Source organism: Leptosomus discolor, chromosome 2 (genome assembly GCF_034619465.1).
Source record: "Leptosomus discolor isolate bLepDis1 chromosome 2, bLepDis1.hap2, whole genome shotgun sequence".
Taxonomy (NCBI): domain Eukaryota; kingdom Metazoa; phylum Chordata; class Aves; order Leptosomiformes; family Leptosomidae; genus Leptosomus; species Leptosomus discolor.
In genome coordinates, this window is record NC_141392.1 from 84,610,068 (window position 1) to 84,630,874 (window position 20,807).

A 20,807-nucleotide genomic window follows, 5' to 3' on the forward strand; every position below is an offset into this window, starting at 1 on the left:
CTGAGCTTTGATTGAGCTGTAATTGGATCTGGCTTAACCTTCTAACTGCAAACAGACTAGCCTACACAGATTGGTGGTTCAAATAGCAGAAGTCTCCTAAATCCGAAGCAACACCAAATATCTCTGTAAATCATATCAGAGCTGGTAATAAAGGACTAGATGCAGCTGGTGCAGTATGTTTAAAAGAGACAAACAAATCCCATACTTGGGAAAACTATAAAAGACAACCTTTAAGGTACATTAACCAATCCTTTTAATTGCACAGAAGAGAAACGGCTAAAGTCAGTTGCAGTAAATATAGAGACAATTGTTATTCTGATGCCTTAATGGAAAATAAATACAGCTCTTGCCAAGTGAGTTCAAGGAAGCTTTTATGCAGCTTGTACTAAAAATAATGAAATGTTTATGTGAAGAAAAATGCTTCAACTAGTTTCGGTCTCAGTAATTAAAATGCTAGCTGATGTCCCACTGTGGTTCTGTGCAATTATCCTGGACTTTTTCGTGTGTTCCATAGGACCTCCATCTGCACCACAGAACCTCATTTTCAATATCAACCAGACTACCGTGAGTTTGGAGTGGAGTCCTCCTGCTGACAACGGGGGAAGAAATGATGTGACCTACCGCATTTTGTGCAAGAGGTGCAGCTGGGAGCAGGGCGAATGTGTTCCCTGTGGGAGTAACATTGGATATATGCCCCAGCAAACTGGATTAGTAGATAACTATGTCACTGTCATGGACCTGCTCGCTCATGCTAACTACACGTTTGAAGTTGAAGCTGTGAATGGGGTTTCTGACTTGAGTCGTTCCCAGAGGCTTTTTGCAGCTGTCAGTATTACCACCGGTCAAGCAGGTAAGTTTTCATCACTTATGAGTCTCAACACTGTGAGATTGAGAGAAAATGGGAACATGCGAATTACAGATGCGGTAAATCAGGAGCATGTTTTGTGTGTTCTGGCTCATTAAGCTTTTCACCTTGCCAAGGAGCTAATTTGAGTTTATGCTATTTCATGATAACCTGTCCTGTTTCTTGGCCTTAGTATTGCTTTCAGAAAACATTCATGAAAGACTTAAAGAAGACATGCATCTTTGTTATTACTGAATAGATTTTTCTTAACTCTGCAACTTATTTTTTTTTTCTTCTTATGTCATTGTAGGTCATTCCTTAGTATTTGAAGATAAAAAAAGTACTTGCGACAGTCCTTTCTGAATTTTTTAATTCTGTATGAGAGTCCTAGGTCACTGGAAACTGATTTGGATATCTGATGGTGTTTTCAGTGTTAAAGTTTTCCCTCAGGATAATGTTTCTAATTTATCTTATATTTCCAGATATTTGATTATGAGATGATTATTCTTTGTTTCTTCTACTTATCATAATCTGACAGGTGAAATGTCAGAGAAAATAAAATCAAACTAGCATATCACCCCAGGGGAAAAAAGGGCTTTAGTTGTCTACATGCTGAGCAAAAAAAAAAGAATCCCCTGATTTAGGTTTCTGAAATGATGACTTGTTTGTTCATAAAAATTATAGGCCCATGTATCTACAATAGTGCACTGTGGGCTTTAAGAGAGGATAGTAAAACTAACCTTTGATACATTGAACAAAAGATCTTAAACCGAACTTTAATTGCAAGATGTGGCTTCCGAAGAAATGCCTTAAAAGAAAATATGAAGTGAATAACTGATGCTTTCTGTAAGAACAGCTAACCAATGTTTTAAAGGTTACTTTATGCTTACATCTTGGAGAAAATTTTAATGACTGTCATCAAGCCATTCTTTTTTAGTGCAGTAGAAATAATCCCCTACAGAAATGCTTTGAACTGAGGACAAACTCACCGTACTGGTGCAATGAACAAATAGGAAAAACTGTGGTTATTTTGCACTTTAAAGATGGTCATGTCAAAAAAAAAAAAAAAAGGACAAGAAATATACTTCAAAGCCTTCTCTGCCTACCCCCAAACCTGGGATGGTTTATATAGTTGTTAAATTTAGGCTGGAATATTTATGGGATATTTGATTCCCCGTAGTGCTTTCCTGGATAACAAATGCACAATTTATATTATTTTGGAATCATCCCTGTGACTGGAAGGATTGGTCTCCATGCTCCTTCAGTTCCTGGACTTTATGATGAGATTTTGAGCACAGAGAACTTACCTTGAAACTATTTTTGCACCATAGATTGTATGATTTTGGTACTTTGATTTTTCATCTTTAAAATAATTCTCTATTCAAATGTGCACAGGTTGTCAATGTTCTGCTCTCTGTAGATATCTATACAGAACTACCATGTGAGGAAGAAGATTTGGACTTTTTCCTGTTTAGCCAAATGAAATTGTTTTTACATTATATGCTTTGATGGTTTAGTGGCACACAGGGTAAAGGAAGAGACAGTGCAATTTGGTGGCTAGTATCACATCTCCGGAACATAAAAGCCTTAATCATCAGTTTGTTGTGTTGCAATTTATTATAGTTCATTCTCTTGTGTTCTCAGAGTGGTAGATTTATAGGGTTTTCAGGCCAGAAGACATAATATGGTTATCCTATGTTACCTTGTAAGTAACACAAGCCGTATGCTTTTATGAAATGAACCTCACATCAAGCCCAGAGATGTTAGTGAAACTATAGCTTGCGTATATACTAGAGACAACATCTAGACTTTACCTTGTGATTTCAAGTAATGGAAAAACCTTCACCCTCCTAGATAAGCTTTGTAAGAGCATGCAGCAAGAAGCAGGAGACCTGACTCTGTTCTGTCCCTCCTCTCCAGTTTGCTGTGGGATTATGCACAGACGAGCCTTTCCTAGTGCTACAGAATCTGACACTGTCACTGTTGAGAGAAAGAGTACTCACACAACTAAAGCTTCGTCTGTTTAGCACTTCTGAGTATCAGGGTTTAAAGGCTTCCAGTTGGGCACCTAAAAGGAACATACATAGGAAACTGATTTTGGGGAAAAAAAGGCTTTAAGCTCTCTTTGTGGTAGTTTTCTCTGTCTGTAAAATGAAGGTAACCGTTACCTTTTCTTACCAAGCTCGTCAAGATCTTCTGATTAAAAGTGCCATATAAGTGCAGCATTTCTTTTCACTTGAATTACAAAATTCATGTTAAAGAAAATACAATCTTTCAGAACAAATACATTCACCAAAAGGAAAGATCTCTTTTACATTATTTTTGCAACAGCATGTTTTGGATCCTAATACTGATTTCTTTGGTTTCTCAAGGAGGAAAATATTTTAGGTGGAACAGATTGATGACTATAATTGAACAGAAAGAGACTGGTTGCTCAAAGGAGACTGTTATGCTTCTGTGCTTCTATTTTATTTTACCATGGAGAGAAAGAAAATGTTGGATTTATTTATAGCCAAGTAAACTAGGATTCATGCAGCTCTCATTTGTTACTGTGTGACTCTTCTATACTTTTGGCAAAAATGACTTTTTCTATGCCCATATTGCTTTTCATGTGAGTAAATGTGTCTAACTAAGCCTTCTTCATGTGTTATTTTGCTAGCACAATAGGTGTCTATATATAATTACTGGGTTCACCAGTTGCACAGAGGCTTGCAGTGAGATTTTCCCTTTGTAGTTTCAGCTTAATTGAATTGATCCTTTGTGGCCATATTCACAAAATTCAAATCATTGTGTAATGATAACAGGAAATTATTGATAAAAGAATGGGGTTATAGAATATATTCAGTGTTTCTTCACCCACATATAACAAGCTTCTAATGCAACAAAGAGACCATGTCACAGAAAAGAACCAGGTGGCTGATAAAAAACTATTTGTATTTGTGGAAATAACAATAAAATAACTGCAAGTGGGTAGGTAGCATTTCACATTGCTCACATATACATATGACACATCGCTATTCATTCATTGTGTTAAAAAGACTTTGCAACTAGACTATCAGTTGTCATATGGCATATTTTTTTATGCTGCAGCCAAGAACCATGAGGTTTTTTGTTTTGCTTTGTTTTTTTTTTGACAAAAGCATGAAAGAACTGAGCCGGAATCAGAGGTAAAAGATTAAGTGCACTAAGTCCCCCAGGAGTAAATCATCTTGTTTCATATCTTGCCTATCCAGCATCTTATAAAGAATACAGGATGTCATCCCAGTATTGCAAGCTGATCTATGTTAACCCCTGCATCCTTGTAGAATTGAGGTTTAAATGTGGCTAAGGCCCAGTTACAGTAGGTGAATGTACTGAAGAGCTGCAGCTGGCAAACAGCTGACAAACACTATGCTTGCGAGCTTATTGAATGGTTGTTTACCAAAGATAAAATTTCCCACTTCCCTAATATGATATTCACCTTTTGGTGGTTCTAGTAGTTCCTTTTGATCCATCAAATTTCTTTCCAAATTTTACATTTTTTCTGTACAACACTGAAAAGACTAATAGAATCAAGTAGGTTTCACAGCAGATGAATATTTGTTTGATTTTGACATTTATGCACTTTCAAACTTTTAAAAAATATGTTTTTCAATAACAATTGTATTTTTCTGTCTACCCTTTTGCAAAGATAGCATATTTTTAAAACTATCTTTCTACATCCTTTGCTCTGGAATTTATCTGAATGGACAATGGACTAGTCTCTGATGAAGGGTGATATTCACCCAACCTAGGCTGACACTGAGAAAAATTAAGACAGGTTGGATGAACCTCAACATTTACCAGGGTTTGAGAAAATTTAAGTATCTGTCCTGAGACAGTTTGAGTTGTCTTTATAGTCACTGTAGAGAAAAAAATCATATTCAAGGGAACACTCATCATGTCTTATTACTGTAACCAAACATGACAAACACATTTAAAATGTAATGGCAGTACCTATTCCTAAATGTACTCTCTGTTCTTATGCAGGAGCACTTGCTGATGCTCGCTGTTTCTTCACAGCAAGTGAAAGGTGCCCCACAGTCATGCTGCACCTTCAGATGCACTTAATGCTGATGACTTGAAGTGGTTAAAAAACCCTGATTCAATTCCATAATTAAGGCTTACTCTTGAAAAACGTTTTTGATAACAATTTATTTTGTATATGTCGATTTGCTTTTCCTTTTTTTTTACCTGTTAAGAGTTCAGTTTTCATGCCTCTTCCTACAAAAAACCAGAACCCAAAATTCACAGTTTAAAAGAAGAATAAGGGAAATTAATTTTTCAAAGTTGTAACTTGAAAGAATAAACATTACATAGTATCAAATCATGAGTATTAGCAGCAGTACTGTTGGTTACACAGCAAGAGGAAATGATTGAATGCATAAAGGAAACGAGCCATCCCTTACGAAAAGCTGTGTGATGGGTTATGCCTTTCTTAGGTACTTCTGAAATCTTTCTAATCAGGGGAGACACTGCATTCTCCCCTACTCTACATTCTCTTCTCGTTGTTGCTGCTCATAATTTTTCTCTTCTTTGCTTCTCTTTGCGTTTTCCCCAGCTCTCAATTATCTCTGCTCATTTTTTAAAGTCTCTTCTTTCATAGTCTCTGCACTATTGACCATCTATTTGTTTCCTGTTCCCTGTCAGTCTCACTTAAGCCTGACTTTTCTTCAGCAATGAGCTGTCCTCCAGCAGAGGCAGCAATCAAGAAGATTTATGCCTGTGGCTTTCCCAGTCACTTTGACCTCACTGTTCTAGTCCTATTCTCACTTCTCTCCTTTCACCAGACCATTTTGGTGTCTTCCCATTCTGCCGCCAAATTGTTTTAATCTGCCTTCATCTACACCTTCCATCCAATGTACACTACTGGTGATACATGTCAGCTTATTATAAATAGCTTCAGTGTTCAACTTAATATTGCTTCTATGTTTTCCCATTTCGGTGCACTTCCTTTAGCTTCAGGTTTCATTTGATATTTCCTGCTAGTGACTTGACTTTTTGAGCTATGCTTCATCTTCTAGCCTTCAACTGTAGATCAGTTTTCCCACATTGATATGGCTACATCATCTGTAATATATTTGAAAGCAATGCTTCATGTAAAAAGAATTCCAATTACAAAAATGTTTTTCTTTTCTTTTTACCAAATATGTTCCACCTATTAAACTGGGAGAATTATTTTATATAAAAAGTCACTTTTCAAAAGTATTATTTTCTAACTGCTTTCATTAAGCTGTGATTTTTAGATACAGATATGTTTTGACGAGTGTATTTTGGCTTACCATTTTGCTTAGTTTATTTAATGGGAGCCACAAAGATGTTAGTGCTTATTCTTAATAATATTTAAGATATATTTTGATCTATTTTAACTATTTTCTAGACCAGCAGGCAGGCAGCATAGTTCTGTAAGTGTTCTGCGCTCCATGGCCACCAACTGAAAAAGGTAAAACTAGAGTAGAAATTAATTACATGTGGTAGTTATCATTATTCTAGTTTTTTTACATGTCTTTTCAGTACATTTAGAAAATGGATGGGGTTGTTTCTGTGGAGCTAAGACTGCGTATTGATCTGCAGTCACATTACCCTGGACTAATGTCACAGATATTTTGACAGGAGATGGTAACTGAATTTATGTCTGAATTAAACTGATGGATAAAAACTTGATAAGAATTCCAGTCTCTGTATAGCAAATACCATCAGATCAGGGAAAGCAGTTTGTTCATTCACTGATTGTATCAAGTCGTATTTAATGTAGTGAAATTCACAAGGTTATAGAGATACTGTAGAATTGCTAGGTTGGGGCATTATTGTAAGCTTGCAAAATGTTATAATTTTTTTAGGATTTTCACAAAGAAGGAATCATCTATATATGATATGATGTGGTATGGCATATAAGATATTTGACAGTTTTGATAATATTTTGTAGACATTTATAGAATATATATATAAAAATTTGAAATGACAAGGGACATGTTTCACATGAAAAATTACCACAGAATAGCCAATTGATAGTAATTCCTTTTTTTAAAAAATATTTAGTTCTAATTTGTTCTAATATTTTTCACTGAAAAATAAGAGAGAAAGCAAGAAAGCAGATGTTATCTGTGTTGCTTAGGGTCTGATCCTGCACCGCTGAAGTCAATGGAAGTTTTGTCATTGACTTCAATAGGAGCAGGATTTGAACCTTATGCTCTATCAGAACACACAGGAACCAAAACAATGGGAACTCTGTCATCCTGAAAGGAAACTTTAACTTCATATCACATTTTGAGTCTGACTGTAACAGGTTTTTGCACATCAGTTTGTAGCTGAATGTCATTTGAATTTTTTTTTTTAATATACTAAAAATATGATCCTTTTTTTTTCAAAATCAGTATCAGAACTCTTGCCTGTCCAGATTTACCATAAAAGCTTTTTAAAAATAGATGTAATAATTTTGACTAAGAAATCAAGAAAGTTTTTCTCTTAGAGACTGTGTGAATTTTACAGTATTTAGAAATAAAAATAGTGGGAAGCTACAAAGACAAAGTAAAGATTCATCTTCACAGAACCAAAGTTCTGAATTAGAAATTGTCAGATTAAGCTTCTATGTATGTTAAATGTTTGGTAGCAACCTGCTGGGAGAAACATGACAGCCACAGGGCTGTTAAATTTCCCATGCGCCTGGGTCAAGGCAATCCCTGGTATCAGTACAGGCTGAGGGATGCAGGGGTTGAGAGCAGCCCTACGGAGAAGGACTTGGGGGTACTGGTGGACAAAGAGCTGGACATGAGCTGGCAATGTGAGCTCGCAGCCCAGAAGGCCAACTGTATCCTGGGCTGCATCAAAAGGAGCGTGGCCAGCAGGTTGAGGGAGGCGATTCTCACCATCTACTCCACTCTGGTGACACCCCATCTGGAGTGCTGTGTCCAGCTCTGGAGTCCTCGGCACAAAAAGGACATGGACCTGCTAAGCAGTCCACAGGAGGGCCACAAATATGGTCAGGAGGCTGGAGCTTCTCCGCTATGAGGACGGTCTGAGACAGTTGGGATTGTTCATCCTGGAGAAGAGAAGGCTCCGGGGAGACTTTATAGAGGCCTTCCAGTACTTAAAGGGTGCCTACAGGAAAGATGGGGGCAATCTTTTTTAGCAGGGTCTGTTGCAATAGGACAACGAGTAATGATTTTAAACTAAAAAAGGGTAGATTCAGAATAGATATGAGGATGAAATTTTTATGATGAGGGTGGTGAAACACCAGAACACGTTGCCCAGAGAGATGGTAGAAGCTGCATCCATTGAAACATTCAAGGTCAGGTTGGATGGGGCTCTGAGCAACCCGATCCAGCTAAAGACGTCTCTGATCACTGGAGGGGCATTGGACTAGATGACTTTCCAACCCAAACTGTTCTAAGGTTCTATGATTCTGTGATTCTGTTGAAATAGCAGGTTATGTCACCATAGTCAAATGTACACTACTAAAGCATAATTTCACCAGCTGTGAAAAAAATAACTATGTACTTGAGGAATAAAATGAGTGATATAAAGTACAATTTAGCCAAAGAAAGGAGAAATTCGCTTGCTAATGTGGCACAAAGACTGGGAGCCACTTTTTCTTGTAATTTTACAAACATGGGCCAGACATCTCGATGTTTATAAGTTACACCAATTGTCTTCTTAAAAGTACTGATGCAAAGTTAATTCTCACCTTGAAAGGAAAATGTGTGTGTTAACATTTTCTATGACAAATCCCAGAATTGTTTGTAAAATAAAAGAGCTCTTCTTGTGACACCTGCTGGGTGGGGTTTTAGCCCCTCATAAATATGCCTGGCTTCTTCTTTCGCTTCATCCATCGTTAGATTATTTCTCATGGCCATAAGTCCTTTTGAACAGAGTAGGAATTAAATATTGCTCTTTGAGCTTTGTTATACTCTTTGGGGACTCTTGTACATAGTTCTGCAAAGACCAGGCCAGTCTCAAAGATTTTCAACATACCTGGAGCACAGCGACAAGAAATTACTTGATACATTTATACATGGTGATACACAGCCTAGTGTAGCTAATTAACTCGTGCAGAGAAAGAACAATTCCATAGGCCTTTGATTTTGGCAGCAGAACTGTATCTCCAGATTGTCCTTTTTCTGCTTCCTGTAAACTGTAGTGTGGCAACTGGATGCAGTATCTAGATAAGTGCTGAATACCATCAGCAGGTTCTCATGAACTCAATTTATTGGTTTATTGGACACATGTATCATTCTCTTACCACAGTAATGTCATGATGATGATTACAAAATGTAGGCAAATATTTGTCTGAAAACTTTAGAATTTCCATAGGAAACGCTGTCATGGCTATATTGAGACCTAAGAGTAGGAGAGAAACACAGTGGATGAACTGTCGAAAAGAAAGGCTTGTTCTGATTCTGTCATAAAATTTCTCCATTTTTTTCATTTGTTTGGTTGAGCTTCCTGTTTCTTATTTGTAGCTAATAACAACACAAAGCACAAGGGAGATTTGGTTTTCAGAATTTACAAAACAGATTTGAACTCTGTCAATGAACCAAACTGTGAAATATTGATATCAATAGGACAGAATAATACAAAGTGTTTGAATTAATTTACCCAAACCCCACTGTGCTCATGAGTTCTGAGATCTTACTTCAATACAGTGTAATTTATTGTTAAGGTGTTTCATTTCTTTGTTATTTTGCCTAGACAGAACAAAAATCAAATAAAAAGATTATAATCATATCTGTAGTAAAATAAAACATTGGAAGTTTTGCCCCTGAATTTCCTAATATTGATGGTTTGTTTCAGACCTTTTGAAGAATTCCAGTACCATTGTCATTAGAACAAACAAAACCCTCTAAGTTCACAGATGCTTTTCCAATGAGAAACGAGCATCAGTACTGAAAGGCACTATTACAAGTGCATAAGTGGCACCAAATGTGAAATCATAATTGAGGTTGCATACAATAAATTAAAAAATTCTTTAACTGTAACATCTCTGTAGAGTGAAGCATTTGACGATAGCATGTCATGGAGCCAGCCTACTGTAATGACTCCTGTGGAAATCTTTAAAAAAGAAAAGATAGCTTATACAGGGAAAGCTCAAGAAGTTTCTTCATTAAGTTTAAATTATAGAATAGCTAAATGTGCAGCTCCTAGACAGAAGAGATTGCTCACACTAGTGCCTATTTAATAGCTAGAAGACCTTTGTGGTGAGTCTATCACAGCTAGGGTAGATAGTATGCCAAAAATACACTGCAGGAAGGGATGAAGAATGTCTTGAATCAAGAGCTTTCTTAAAGCAAGGTTCAAGTCCCCACTTAGGAGTGGAGTTGAGTATCATAATTAGCTGTCTGGAAAGAGGTGCCACGTAGATTTGTCCAGCATTTTAAGACAGTGTATTCCCAGTTTGCTTTATATATGTATTCTCATTAGAAACAGAGATTCTGCTACTGCTCTTTTGGAACAGATCATTTAGTTAGTTACTTATTTTTTATTTGTTACATATGCCAGCAAGCCTGCTTTTTCAGAAGGAAAGATGGAGTTTTGACTAAATGGGCCCTTGGGTGAAAATTGTAAACCTTCCCTTTCCGGCCTATGGCCTTCTGGCAGTTTAAGGAGTATTAATGGCCCAAGAATGAATGGTTCACGTCTGGCAGGTAAGGGTGAAGATAGCTGAGATGGGTTGGAAAATCAGGGCAAAATAAAGGTCTGAAGAGCTGGGCTTGATCTTTCTGATGCTACTGCGGTAATAAGGGGCGACATCTTAACTAATAGTAGTAGCTGTTGCTGACTTACCCACTATGACATCTCCGTGGGCGGCAGTGGATTTTTCAGGGGCTGGAGTAGTCAGGGTCATGAATAAATCTGGATAATTTTTGCCATCTCTGAGATGTCGCTGCCTTATGTAGCTTCTTCTGCTTTGCATGTGATAGAACCAGCCCTGAGTCCACTGGGCATATTCCAAATTGAACAGTTGTCTCTACTACTCTTTATTGTATGAATTGTATTGTACAGTTTGGCATTTCTGTAGTCTTTCCCCATTATAGTCAAAATATATCATTGGATCTATTTGTAGAGGAAATTCTCAGGGCAATTTACTGAGGAAGCCATGGTTGAAGGCTGCAAATTGACAACAATAAAAGTGTTATCCTGAGTTCAATAGTTAATGTTAAGATAGGAGATGCTGATTATCTTTTTCTTTGCTTCGTTAGTGATGAATGGAAGCAAATTTGACGTAGACAGCAATCTGGTGGAATGATGCAGAGCTATCTATGAAAACATCTGTACTAATCCACCAATGCAGTAAATTATAGCTACAAGCAAAAGACATTGATCCAAGAGGATCATTAACAGCTTTAACCAACTGATCCAAGTAATAGGGTAAATGAGAGAACATTATCAAGATCTGATTTTTACAGCTCTCAACTACAATTGCTAAAGCATGCTTACCACTTTCTCTCAGTTTCAGCCATTTTATGACTTAAGTGTAGTGTATTCTATTGTGGTCAGCCAACAAGGATCAATTAAGTGGTAAAATACGCAAGAAAAAATCGCCCAGTGATCATGCACTCCATTTACCAGGAGGTCAGTCACAAAGGGAGAGATAATTGCTGCAAGCCAGCAAAATTAATCGGGGATGAGCCAGAAAGGATGATGTATGTTCTGTGACAAAGTACGTGACAGAGATGTACGCATAAACCTGTAGCTGCTTGCCTTGTTGAAGACACAAGGACGAGAGAAGGAGACCTGTGAAAAAACAATTAGCATGGCTTCAGAGTGAGCAATTCTTAATTATCCATAACATGTCGACATCAGATAATTAGTGTCCCAATTTTTAACAATATTTGGTCATTAGCTACAGTAGAATAGGGAAGATCAAGAACAGAGCCATTTGTCTGAGCTAAGTGTTACATAACAGTGTCTGCATGAGAACATAAGTCAACTAAATCATGCTCATGATAATGACACAGAAATCTTCTTATTGTGGGACCAATATAAATGTCCTAAATTCAAGCTTATAACAAGCTGCCTTTTATGTTTCCATAAGGTATGTTTGTTGTAGCAACCCACAAAATAAAGCAGGCTTTAATGACGTCTGTAGTTTAAACTCTAACTTGCTGCTTTTTCATCTATACATTGAATTTTCACAGCAAGCAGCATAAGCTGTATGACTCAGGCCATTTTAGTACTAATGCTAATTAAGAAGAAGTTATTTTTAGCTCAATCTTCTAAACGTACAAGGCTACATGACTGTGCTAAGTGTTTTTCTGTTTGGACAATTTTCTTTTAGCTCCTTTGCCCTCTGTCAACAGGTTTTGGCCAGTTTTAACTATGTTTGACAGAGGGGTAGAAATCTTAACTCCTATATGAATTCAGCAGGCCAGTGAAGACCTGTCCTTACTGAATCAGCTAAACCATGTATCAGACTTAAGAAAATCCACATACACAGAAACACAGAAAACTTTAAGAAAAATTATTCACAGAACTGCTGGTATTTTTCTAACGTTAATGGAAGAACTCTTAGAAGTGCAGAATGGGATGTTTTGTATATTGCTTCCATCTGGTTTCTGCTGTAAACAGGCACAGATAAAGGAAAAGACAGGGAGAGAAGTGCACACGCATACATGTAGCTTAATCTCTTTTTAATCTCACTTTCTTCTAGCATGTTAGTGCATTTTTCAGAATTTTTAAGCCAGATCTAACTTCCTCTGAAGTGAACTTAAGTATCTAGGGACAACGTCCTGTCACTGTGATTCTCAGCTTTTATTTTTTAAGGATGACCCTTCTAAACTTTTACCTACATTCCAACAGCTTTTTGTACACAACTATCCTTTGAATCTGGAGTTAGCTCTCACATCTATGTGTTTGCAGGTGCAGGCCCTTCATTTTCTGTACCTCCCATCTCATACCTGCTGATGGATCTATTTACCGTCTCTCCTTTTGACCTTTTCTGTTTGTCTGTCGTTGAAGCGTTCCTCTTTTTTGATATGCCATTTCCTAATGCATCACAAAGCACTCATTTTTTTCCTGTAGCACCCAAGTTCCGTTCTGGCACTAGTGGTTGTCTCAGCAGGCCAGATTCAGAGCTAGTAAACCCTGATGCTTATGTGAAGAAAACCCCTTTACTTCGCTAAAGAGTCTGTTTAAGTTCATAAAGCCTCTAATCATGGCTGTGAAATGAGGAATTGGATGTTAATATTTCAGAGCCAATAGTCTAATGGTCTGTCTCTGTGGACCTCCTGTGGAATTATTCCAAATAGTCCCTTGTGTAGCTGAGATCAAAATTTCACCCTTAGTTCTAATTTTTTGTATTGCAGCTTAACTGGTAATGAAGAAGGAGAAGTGTCATTGCTTTTTATATTGTGTAGTTAATCACATAAAACATTTTCAGGCTAAACATTCTGTTCTTTGATGTTGGCATTAAACATTAGCATTTAAATCTGTGGTGAATATTTACATTATTGTAGTCAGCAGAGATTGATAGGTTTCTTTAGGGAGCGATTTCGAACAGGAGCCAAATTTAGGAATTGTACATTGACTTGTCTTTAATTACAGGGGAAGCTTTAGATTACCTTCCCTATTTAGCCACCTAAATTAACTGCCAAAAGTTGATGACATGAATGCCCTCTTCCTCCCACCCCCACATATGCAAATGTTAATTTCTGCCACAATATTATCATTAAATATTTGCATGCTTCTGTTTATTCTCAAGAAAATACTAAACAAGCAAGAAAATTTAAAAATAATTTATTGTCTTCAGGATTTTAAAACTCGTTAAAAGTAATTTGCTGGTCCTATTAGTAATTCATGTTATTAGGACTCTTTGAAGACTTTTACCATTGACTGAATTAACTAGAGTGCTTAGTGAGCATATGCATATACAGGCATGTCTTAAAAATAGTGATATTTTGCTTGATTGCAGTTGATAACATTAATGTTAAAAAGTTCTAAAAATGTATTTTATGCTTTCTTTTTATTTTATTGCTAGTTAAGATTACCCATTAGGAGGGGTGCAGTTGTCTTGCCAACGATAATGCAGTGGTGACCACTTATCAGTGTTATATACTTTTGTGTAAGCAATAAATTAACTCAGCCATGCAGCAACACAGAACAATTACAAACAGATAACCTTCAATGAGCAATAAATAGAGCAAGTGAACACCTTCGCAGTGCTCCTGGGAGGCATTTCTTAACCTTTGCCCTAGCAGGTACCCCAGGCTTTCGGAATATTATCACATTCATGATGCTTTGGAGAGTAATTTCTAAATGCCAAAGAGGAAACTTCCTTTCACACCTCTGCTGACTACAGCAGGGGTAAAGGACAATGGTGATCTCTCAGGCAGGCAAGTCTCATCTCATTTAGAATCTATAGATCTAAATCAATAACTCAAACCCACTTGGATGCTAGCAGACAGGCAGCGGGACTCTAAAGAAGCTGACGTGTATTCACTGTTTACCAAAGCTATGCCTACATGAGAGTGATCAGGTTCCACCCTCTGTTCCTGGCATGTCAGGGCTCACACTTGCAGACTTAAGCTTCTTTATCTCCCTAAACAGCGTGCCCACATTGAGATTACCACAATTAACCCAACTAGCTAACCATGCCAACAAGTTAATGGTACGGGCAAGCATGTGTTCATACTCCATCCTCAACTCTACCACAGTTTACTAGATTAAGTTTACTAAGTTTACTGAGCTATATTTGTACATTAGGAGGTCTATAAAATTTGACTTTGTAGAAAATATTGTAATAGGCTGATCTCAAAGTGATAGAACTATGCATAAAATCAGCACAACTCCTTTTCTGGGGGAAATGCTGCAGCTGCTGACTGCAGTGAAATTGGTAAACTAGTACCATGTCTCTTTTTGTCACATGATCGTATAAACTTCTGCAAATATAGCATACTCCCCTGGACTGGGAACAGTCATGGCTGGTGTAAAAAATTCTATTTCAAAAAAAGGTTATGCTTTCCACTGCACAAAGAAAGGTCTTCAGTTTGTAGTTCATATTTTTGAAGTTTACATCACTTTTCAGTACTCACTTAAATTTTCATTTCCTGTACTCACTACGAAGCCTAGGGAAGAGAAAAACATTCGGAGTATGTGGAAAACAGTTATAAAGTTATTTATAAAACACATAGAACTGTTGTTTCAAAATGTGGGAAAACCTTAAGTATATTTTGGGGAGAAGAAATTAAGTATTTAAAAAAAAAATATCTTCTTGTCTATTTATGCTCCGAGTCAGTCAGAGGTAAGTTTTGCTTTAACCCTGGTAAGTATCTAAGCCCTTGAAAGTGGCTATTTGCTATTGTTAGACAGAAATGGTGGCACATTTAACTTTCCCTAACCAGTCAGAATTATCCTAATAGCACAACCTAGAGAATTAGCCCATATTAAAAAAAAAATACACATTGAGAGAGGGTGGTAATTATTCAACTACCCATTTTCATACATTTTAATAATCAGATGTTATGTCCAAAATAAGGTCATTTTGAAATCTTCTGTAAAAACCTGGGATCTGCGAGTTGCTTACCCATGTAAGTAGCTCAATTTTTTTTTCAAGTAGGAAATAAATACTCAGGAATTTGCATAAGCTAGCTGTAAAAAATGACTTGATCATGAGTTGTTTTTTATTATGCTTTTAGAAGTGCATTTAGTCAAATATTTTGAGCTTAATCAGTACATCTGAAGGGGAGCTTTGGTGTAAAAGGAGTGCAGTTTGACCCCTGTAGCTGTAGAAAGTAAGAGTCAGTGATCTCCATTAGACTATATGTCCCGCTGGGTAGTATCAGTTGCCCTTTTGTTATTGTAAGCTCTTTCTTTTACTTTTACTGTTTAAATAAATATATTGAAGCTAAAGAGTTAATGACAAATTCAGGAAGTCTTGACTTAGTGGTGATGAAGTGAGACGCATTTTGTGCCATTCAATGTACACAATTTATAACCCTGTTTGATTACTGCAGCATGTCCTCCGCCTATAAGGATTGCACCCAGGGGACTAGTCAACTTATTAATTCATCACTTGCTGCCTTTTACGGTTGCAATACCCCTTTATGGCATACAAGCAGAGAGATCTAGTAATCTGAAGGCTGCCAGCCGACTGGTTCCACTCTAGCTGACCCTTTGTTTGCAGGCACAATGCCGATAACTTTTCTCTGGGCTCCTGTTTCTTGGAAGCTGCATTACCCTCCTGCCTTTTGTCTTATGATAGGCACAAGCAGCCACGGTTACTGCCACTTCCAGGGAGGAATGGCCTTCTACAAGTTAACCTGTAGCTTTTTTAAGTGTCTTTTGATTTATCTGTCACCTGATCCATGAGCAATGAATAATTTTCATGGAAGGTGCACTTTAATTACCTTCCCATTTGACTAGCATTATCATGGCCTATCTAGGTAATTAATCTCACAAAGTATCCAATTTCAGTCTTTATTGCTGGCAGGCAGGCCTTCTGAATTATATGTGCTTGAATGGGCATTGGGTCTGTTGTTAAACCAAATAGGCCATGAAACAAATTTTTGGTCCCCCTTTCATTTCTTTTTCTTTTTTGGTGTTTGTTTTTTGTTTTTTTTTTTTTTCCTTAATGTGTCTGTAAGGGTGTTGTGGTCTAGTTGCTTTGGCTGAGATAGTTGAGATTTGTACAACATGAAGCAGGAAAGGGCAATGGTAGAAACGGTGCCTGATACAAAAATAATTAAAATAGCACAGATCATAAAAGTCAATCAGTCTCTGAAGAAATAGTTACCAGGTTGTGAAACTAGGTACTGAAAATAATCATTTTTTGGTCTTGAATAATGTATAGCTTTTACAGTATGAACTCTGTGTGCTCAAGAGTTACTTTTTAGAGCTGGTGCATTCAGAGGATAAATTAGAACTACTCCTCCCAATATCAGTTTAGGGATTTGCAATTGTGTTCAGTTTTGTGTTTCATTGCTCTGTAGGTGAAAGATAGACCTTTAAAAATGTACTGTTGAACCAGCAGATTAAATAACATGATAATAAATTTGTAGGATGGGTTATTCTTTTTTCTTATGCTTGTCTCATTAAAAATGGTGAAGAGTTAAGATATGTGGAAAGCTGAACAAAAATGCTGTCTTAGTGGGTAGCATAGTATGAATCTTTTCATTCAGTTACCTACACTTTAGACACACTATGTCTATTTTGGAAATTCCTTTGTAGTTTTTCTGAAAGAGTTTTTTCTTCTCCGTTTCCTTGCAATTCCCTTCCCGTTCCTCAAAGAAATCTTTTAACAGGTTAAATTTTACAAAGATTTTGACAGAAGCATCTTACCTCAGATATAGCTGAGAATTCCTTGAGAATTTTCCTCAGTCCATTTCCTGGAAATAAATTTACTCTATCACTGAAGCTGATAAGAATGTGTGTGTTAGTTAAGTTTCATGTTTTGAGTACAGAACAGAATTTCTGGATTAGAAAAAACTTTTAAAAAGGAATTAAGAAAGTATGAAGATTTGTGAAGGGAGTCTATGAAATCTTAAGATCATAGGATTTTTCTTGTAATAATTTTTAAGTTCGCCAAAGCAGGCTCTTTGATACTCTTAACTTAAACCCCTTGAAATAAACAGACAGTTTACAAAGGCGGAATTGAACTTGTAACACTGTTTTTTCTTTACTGTTTGAAAGACTTCTTTAATATCAAAATTTTATTATCTGTCCGAAGATTATTTTCTTATTTAATGGAAGTACATTTTTTTTTTACTCAGAAGTTCTCCATACATGAGAAAATTTGATATAATTGTGGTTTATGCTTAGAATAATTTTAAGGGAAAAAAATCTGAAAATATTTAACTGGATGAAAAGTGGAGGCAACTGTGTTTAACCATGTATCTCTCCCTTCTGCTACTTTGAACTTCAGAAAATGGGAACAATGAACAGCATGGAGATTGATCCTGGAATGCAGACTCTTTCACCTTTAGGTCATCAATTCAAATTCAGTCAACCCAAGCAGTGACCAAAAATTGTTACCATGTGAAAGTTGTTTGTGAACAGTGTGGAATTTAAATGATGATCTCAGTTCATTTGCTTTTTCACAAACATCATCATAAGCAGTGCTTTTGGCAGTCATCCAAAAGGGAGATTAAAGGTAAGATTAAAGGAGCGTGACCTAGTAAACTTTTCACTCCTGGTCATGATCCCTTCAGGTGAACATAGTGGCTGGAGAATTTTAGGTTGCTGATGTGAATTGTACTTATTCTCTGGATAAAGATGGAACTTTAGTAGGGTTTTTTTCCTTAAAAATAATATTTTAGTTAATTTGAATCTTGAGAGGCAGATACTGACCCAGTTTTTTAGACTGCATCTCATAGGTGCTCCTGCAACATGAATTATGTTCAAACCAAACCCATTCATTTAATGTAAGAAGAAAACAATTGTCTTACTTTTGTTTTTAAGTAGCTTTACCAAAGGATAAACTGATCTATTCAGCTTTGCTGAATAGTTTGCCAGGAAAGAACATATTTTGGTACTTACTGAATGACTCCTGCCATGTATTCAGATTTATATATTGCTAGTATAGTAGCTGTTTTCAGTCACAGGAATAGAAAAAGCCTTGGAAAAAAGCTGTAAAAGACTTTATTAAAGTATGGCCATTTGCAGAGCATAAAGGATCTTTGCCAGCTGCCAAGATGCTGAGCTTTAGCTTTGCTGCTGGCTTCAAAGAGAAATGTAATATTTGGTCTGAAAAGTATTTGTGTCCCAAGTTACACGGCTGATGTTGAGAGAAGATACATGGTGTTTAATTAAGCTTTCTCAAAGTCTGTTGCTTTACAACTTTCTTTAGAATGGTGATAGAGCAAAAAACATGTAAAAAATAGCCATTTTGAAAGGTCATTTAAGGTACTGTACAGCAGATTTTGTCTGTTAAGAAGAGAATGGTCTACTGGTTCAGGCACTGGAGTGGCGCTCTGGAGATCCATGATAAATTACATAGTCATTCCCACAGGCATCTTGTGTTACTTTGGATAAATGACTTAATCTCTCCATGACGCTGTTCTTCATGAGAAGAATGAGGATAATAGGACTTCTTTGCATCAAAGGAGCATTGTGAAGAAAAATCCATTAGTGACTGCGAGGTGTTTAGACATTGTTTTGCTAGTGGCTATATAAGTACTAAGATAGGTTAAAGTTATCTATCTTCCTGTGGGTTTTTTTTCCTTTTCTTGTTAAAATGTATAGTAGAAGTAAGCTCTTGTTTTAATGTTAATCTAAAGTTGTTGGTCTTCTTTGTTCAGAAATAGCAAAATTCTTTTCGACTGGAATTTCTGTAAACCTCCCTTTAACAGACTTTTTTATCCCTTTGTATTTTTCCTGAGAACGGTAATGCAAGAGAGATTGTACACAGGACTAGTCCGCTATATCACCAGCTTTTTAAGAAAGCTTTGGTCTCCTGCAGCTCTGCTGGATGCACTGGGTAACTGCTGGTGTTGCATATGAAGGAGAAATCCCACCAGGAAACTGCAACTCTCAGACAGTCAGCAGGTAGCGGGGTTAGGCCTTAAGGATGTTTTTATAATACATTTGCTTAATAAAAAATCCTGAGATTGTGACCTTTCTGAAATAGTTTGTTCTTGCTGTAACTTTACTTTTAATCACTCATCATTGTGACATTTCTTTGGCAACCTAACCCTTGCAAATCTTTCTGCAGTGTTCTAGGTAAGTCTCCCATGGGACACAAGCAGGTCTTTAATACAGCAGTTTTTAAACTGTAACACTGATGCATTCTTCTATTCCCTAATTGCACCTGGGAAGATCTGGTTCTTGTTGCAGTTAATAAGCTGTTCACCCTGTACTCTAAAATGACGAGATTGGTCACATTAAAGTGCTTTTTCATGGATCATGTTTTTTCTCACCCCACTACTCCAAATAAAAGGAATAGTTTTATGGAGACCAGCACCATCACTCCTTATCTTTTGTGTGGAAAGATCTTAGGTTTGTTTTATGTTGGAATTGTTCTAAAACTTCAGTGTCACCTTTCTGCCACATTACGACGTCATTAAAGCTCAAGAGGTTGCTCAGACATATGGGCTTAAGTTTTTGTTGGTTTTTTTCACTTCATTTCTGATGGCTCCAGGTCAGGCACTTCTAAATCTGATGGTCTTCTAAGATCACACAAAATTAGGTGTGAAGAACAGCAAAGCGTACTAAACTTTGAGGACCAATTTTGTTATTTTTATTTTGATTTGAAATATAGTTAAAGTAATTTATAATCAGCAAATTAAAACCATTAAGTAGGTAATCACAGGGTAAGTTTTGGGTACAAACACTGAGGAAAATTTCCCACAGCCTCAGATTATGGTGAGCAAAGACAGAACCATCAAACCTTGACCTCCTGCTTCCTCTTCAACACTTTCTCAAAGCCACCATCCTGCCTCAGTCATTTGCAGTGTGATACTGTGATCGCTTTGCCACCTTCTTGCTCCACAATACATTTTGTTGACCCAACCATAAGGGAAGAGAGAAGCTCAAATGCCCAGCTGAATCTTTGTGAGTGCAACCCTTTTGGGTCCTGTGATGAAAGGACTCCCACTCAATGGTATATTCCCCTGTTCTGGCCAAGTACTACCATTCTGCTTTTCTTCATGATCAAGTAATTTAAATGATTACCTCTATGAAAAATAGGGATCTTCAGAGACCTATTTCTTTATTCATCTTGATTTTTAAAACTTTGAGTAAAAGACTGAAGAGAAGGTAAAATGCGTACTACTGAAGAAAAAAGTCAACTGATAAACTGTTTTAAAAGCATCCTATAGATTCTTGATGAGGTGAAGGAAATTTTACACATTTGGACAATGGGCTAACAACATCTATGATATAGCTATGTTTGTAATATTACAACCCCAAATGTGTGTTGAGAATAGATAAAGCTCTTAAATGAATGCCTTGTCTACATTCCAAGGCTTTATAGACAACTTTGCACTGTCCTGTTACCATGGAAATAATGACTCCT

The 20,807-nt window shown here is 36.8% G+C and overlaps 1 protein-coding gene across 5 annotated transcripts in view; it reads left to right on the forward strand.

Moving 5' to 3' along the window:
• The window catches only part of EPHA7 (EPH receptor A7), a 166,756-nt gene that overhangs the window by 55,624 nt on the left and 90,325 nt on the right, over positions 1-20,807 (forward strand). For all 5 annotated transcript variants that reach the window (XM_086461371.1, XM_086461367.1, XM_086461368.1 and 2 more), the window contains exon 5: positions 515-850. In XM_086461371.1, the coding sequence (XP_086317497.1) occupies positions 515-850 (336 nt within the window). The remainder of the gene's footprint in view (positions 1-514; positions 851-20,807) is intronic.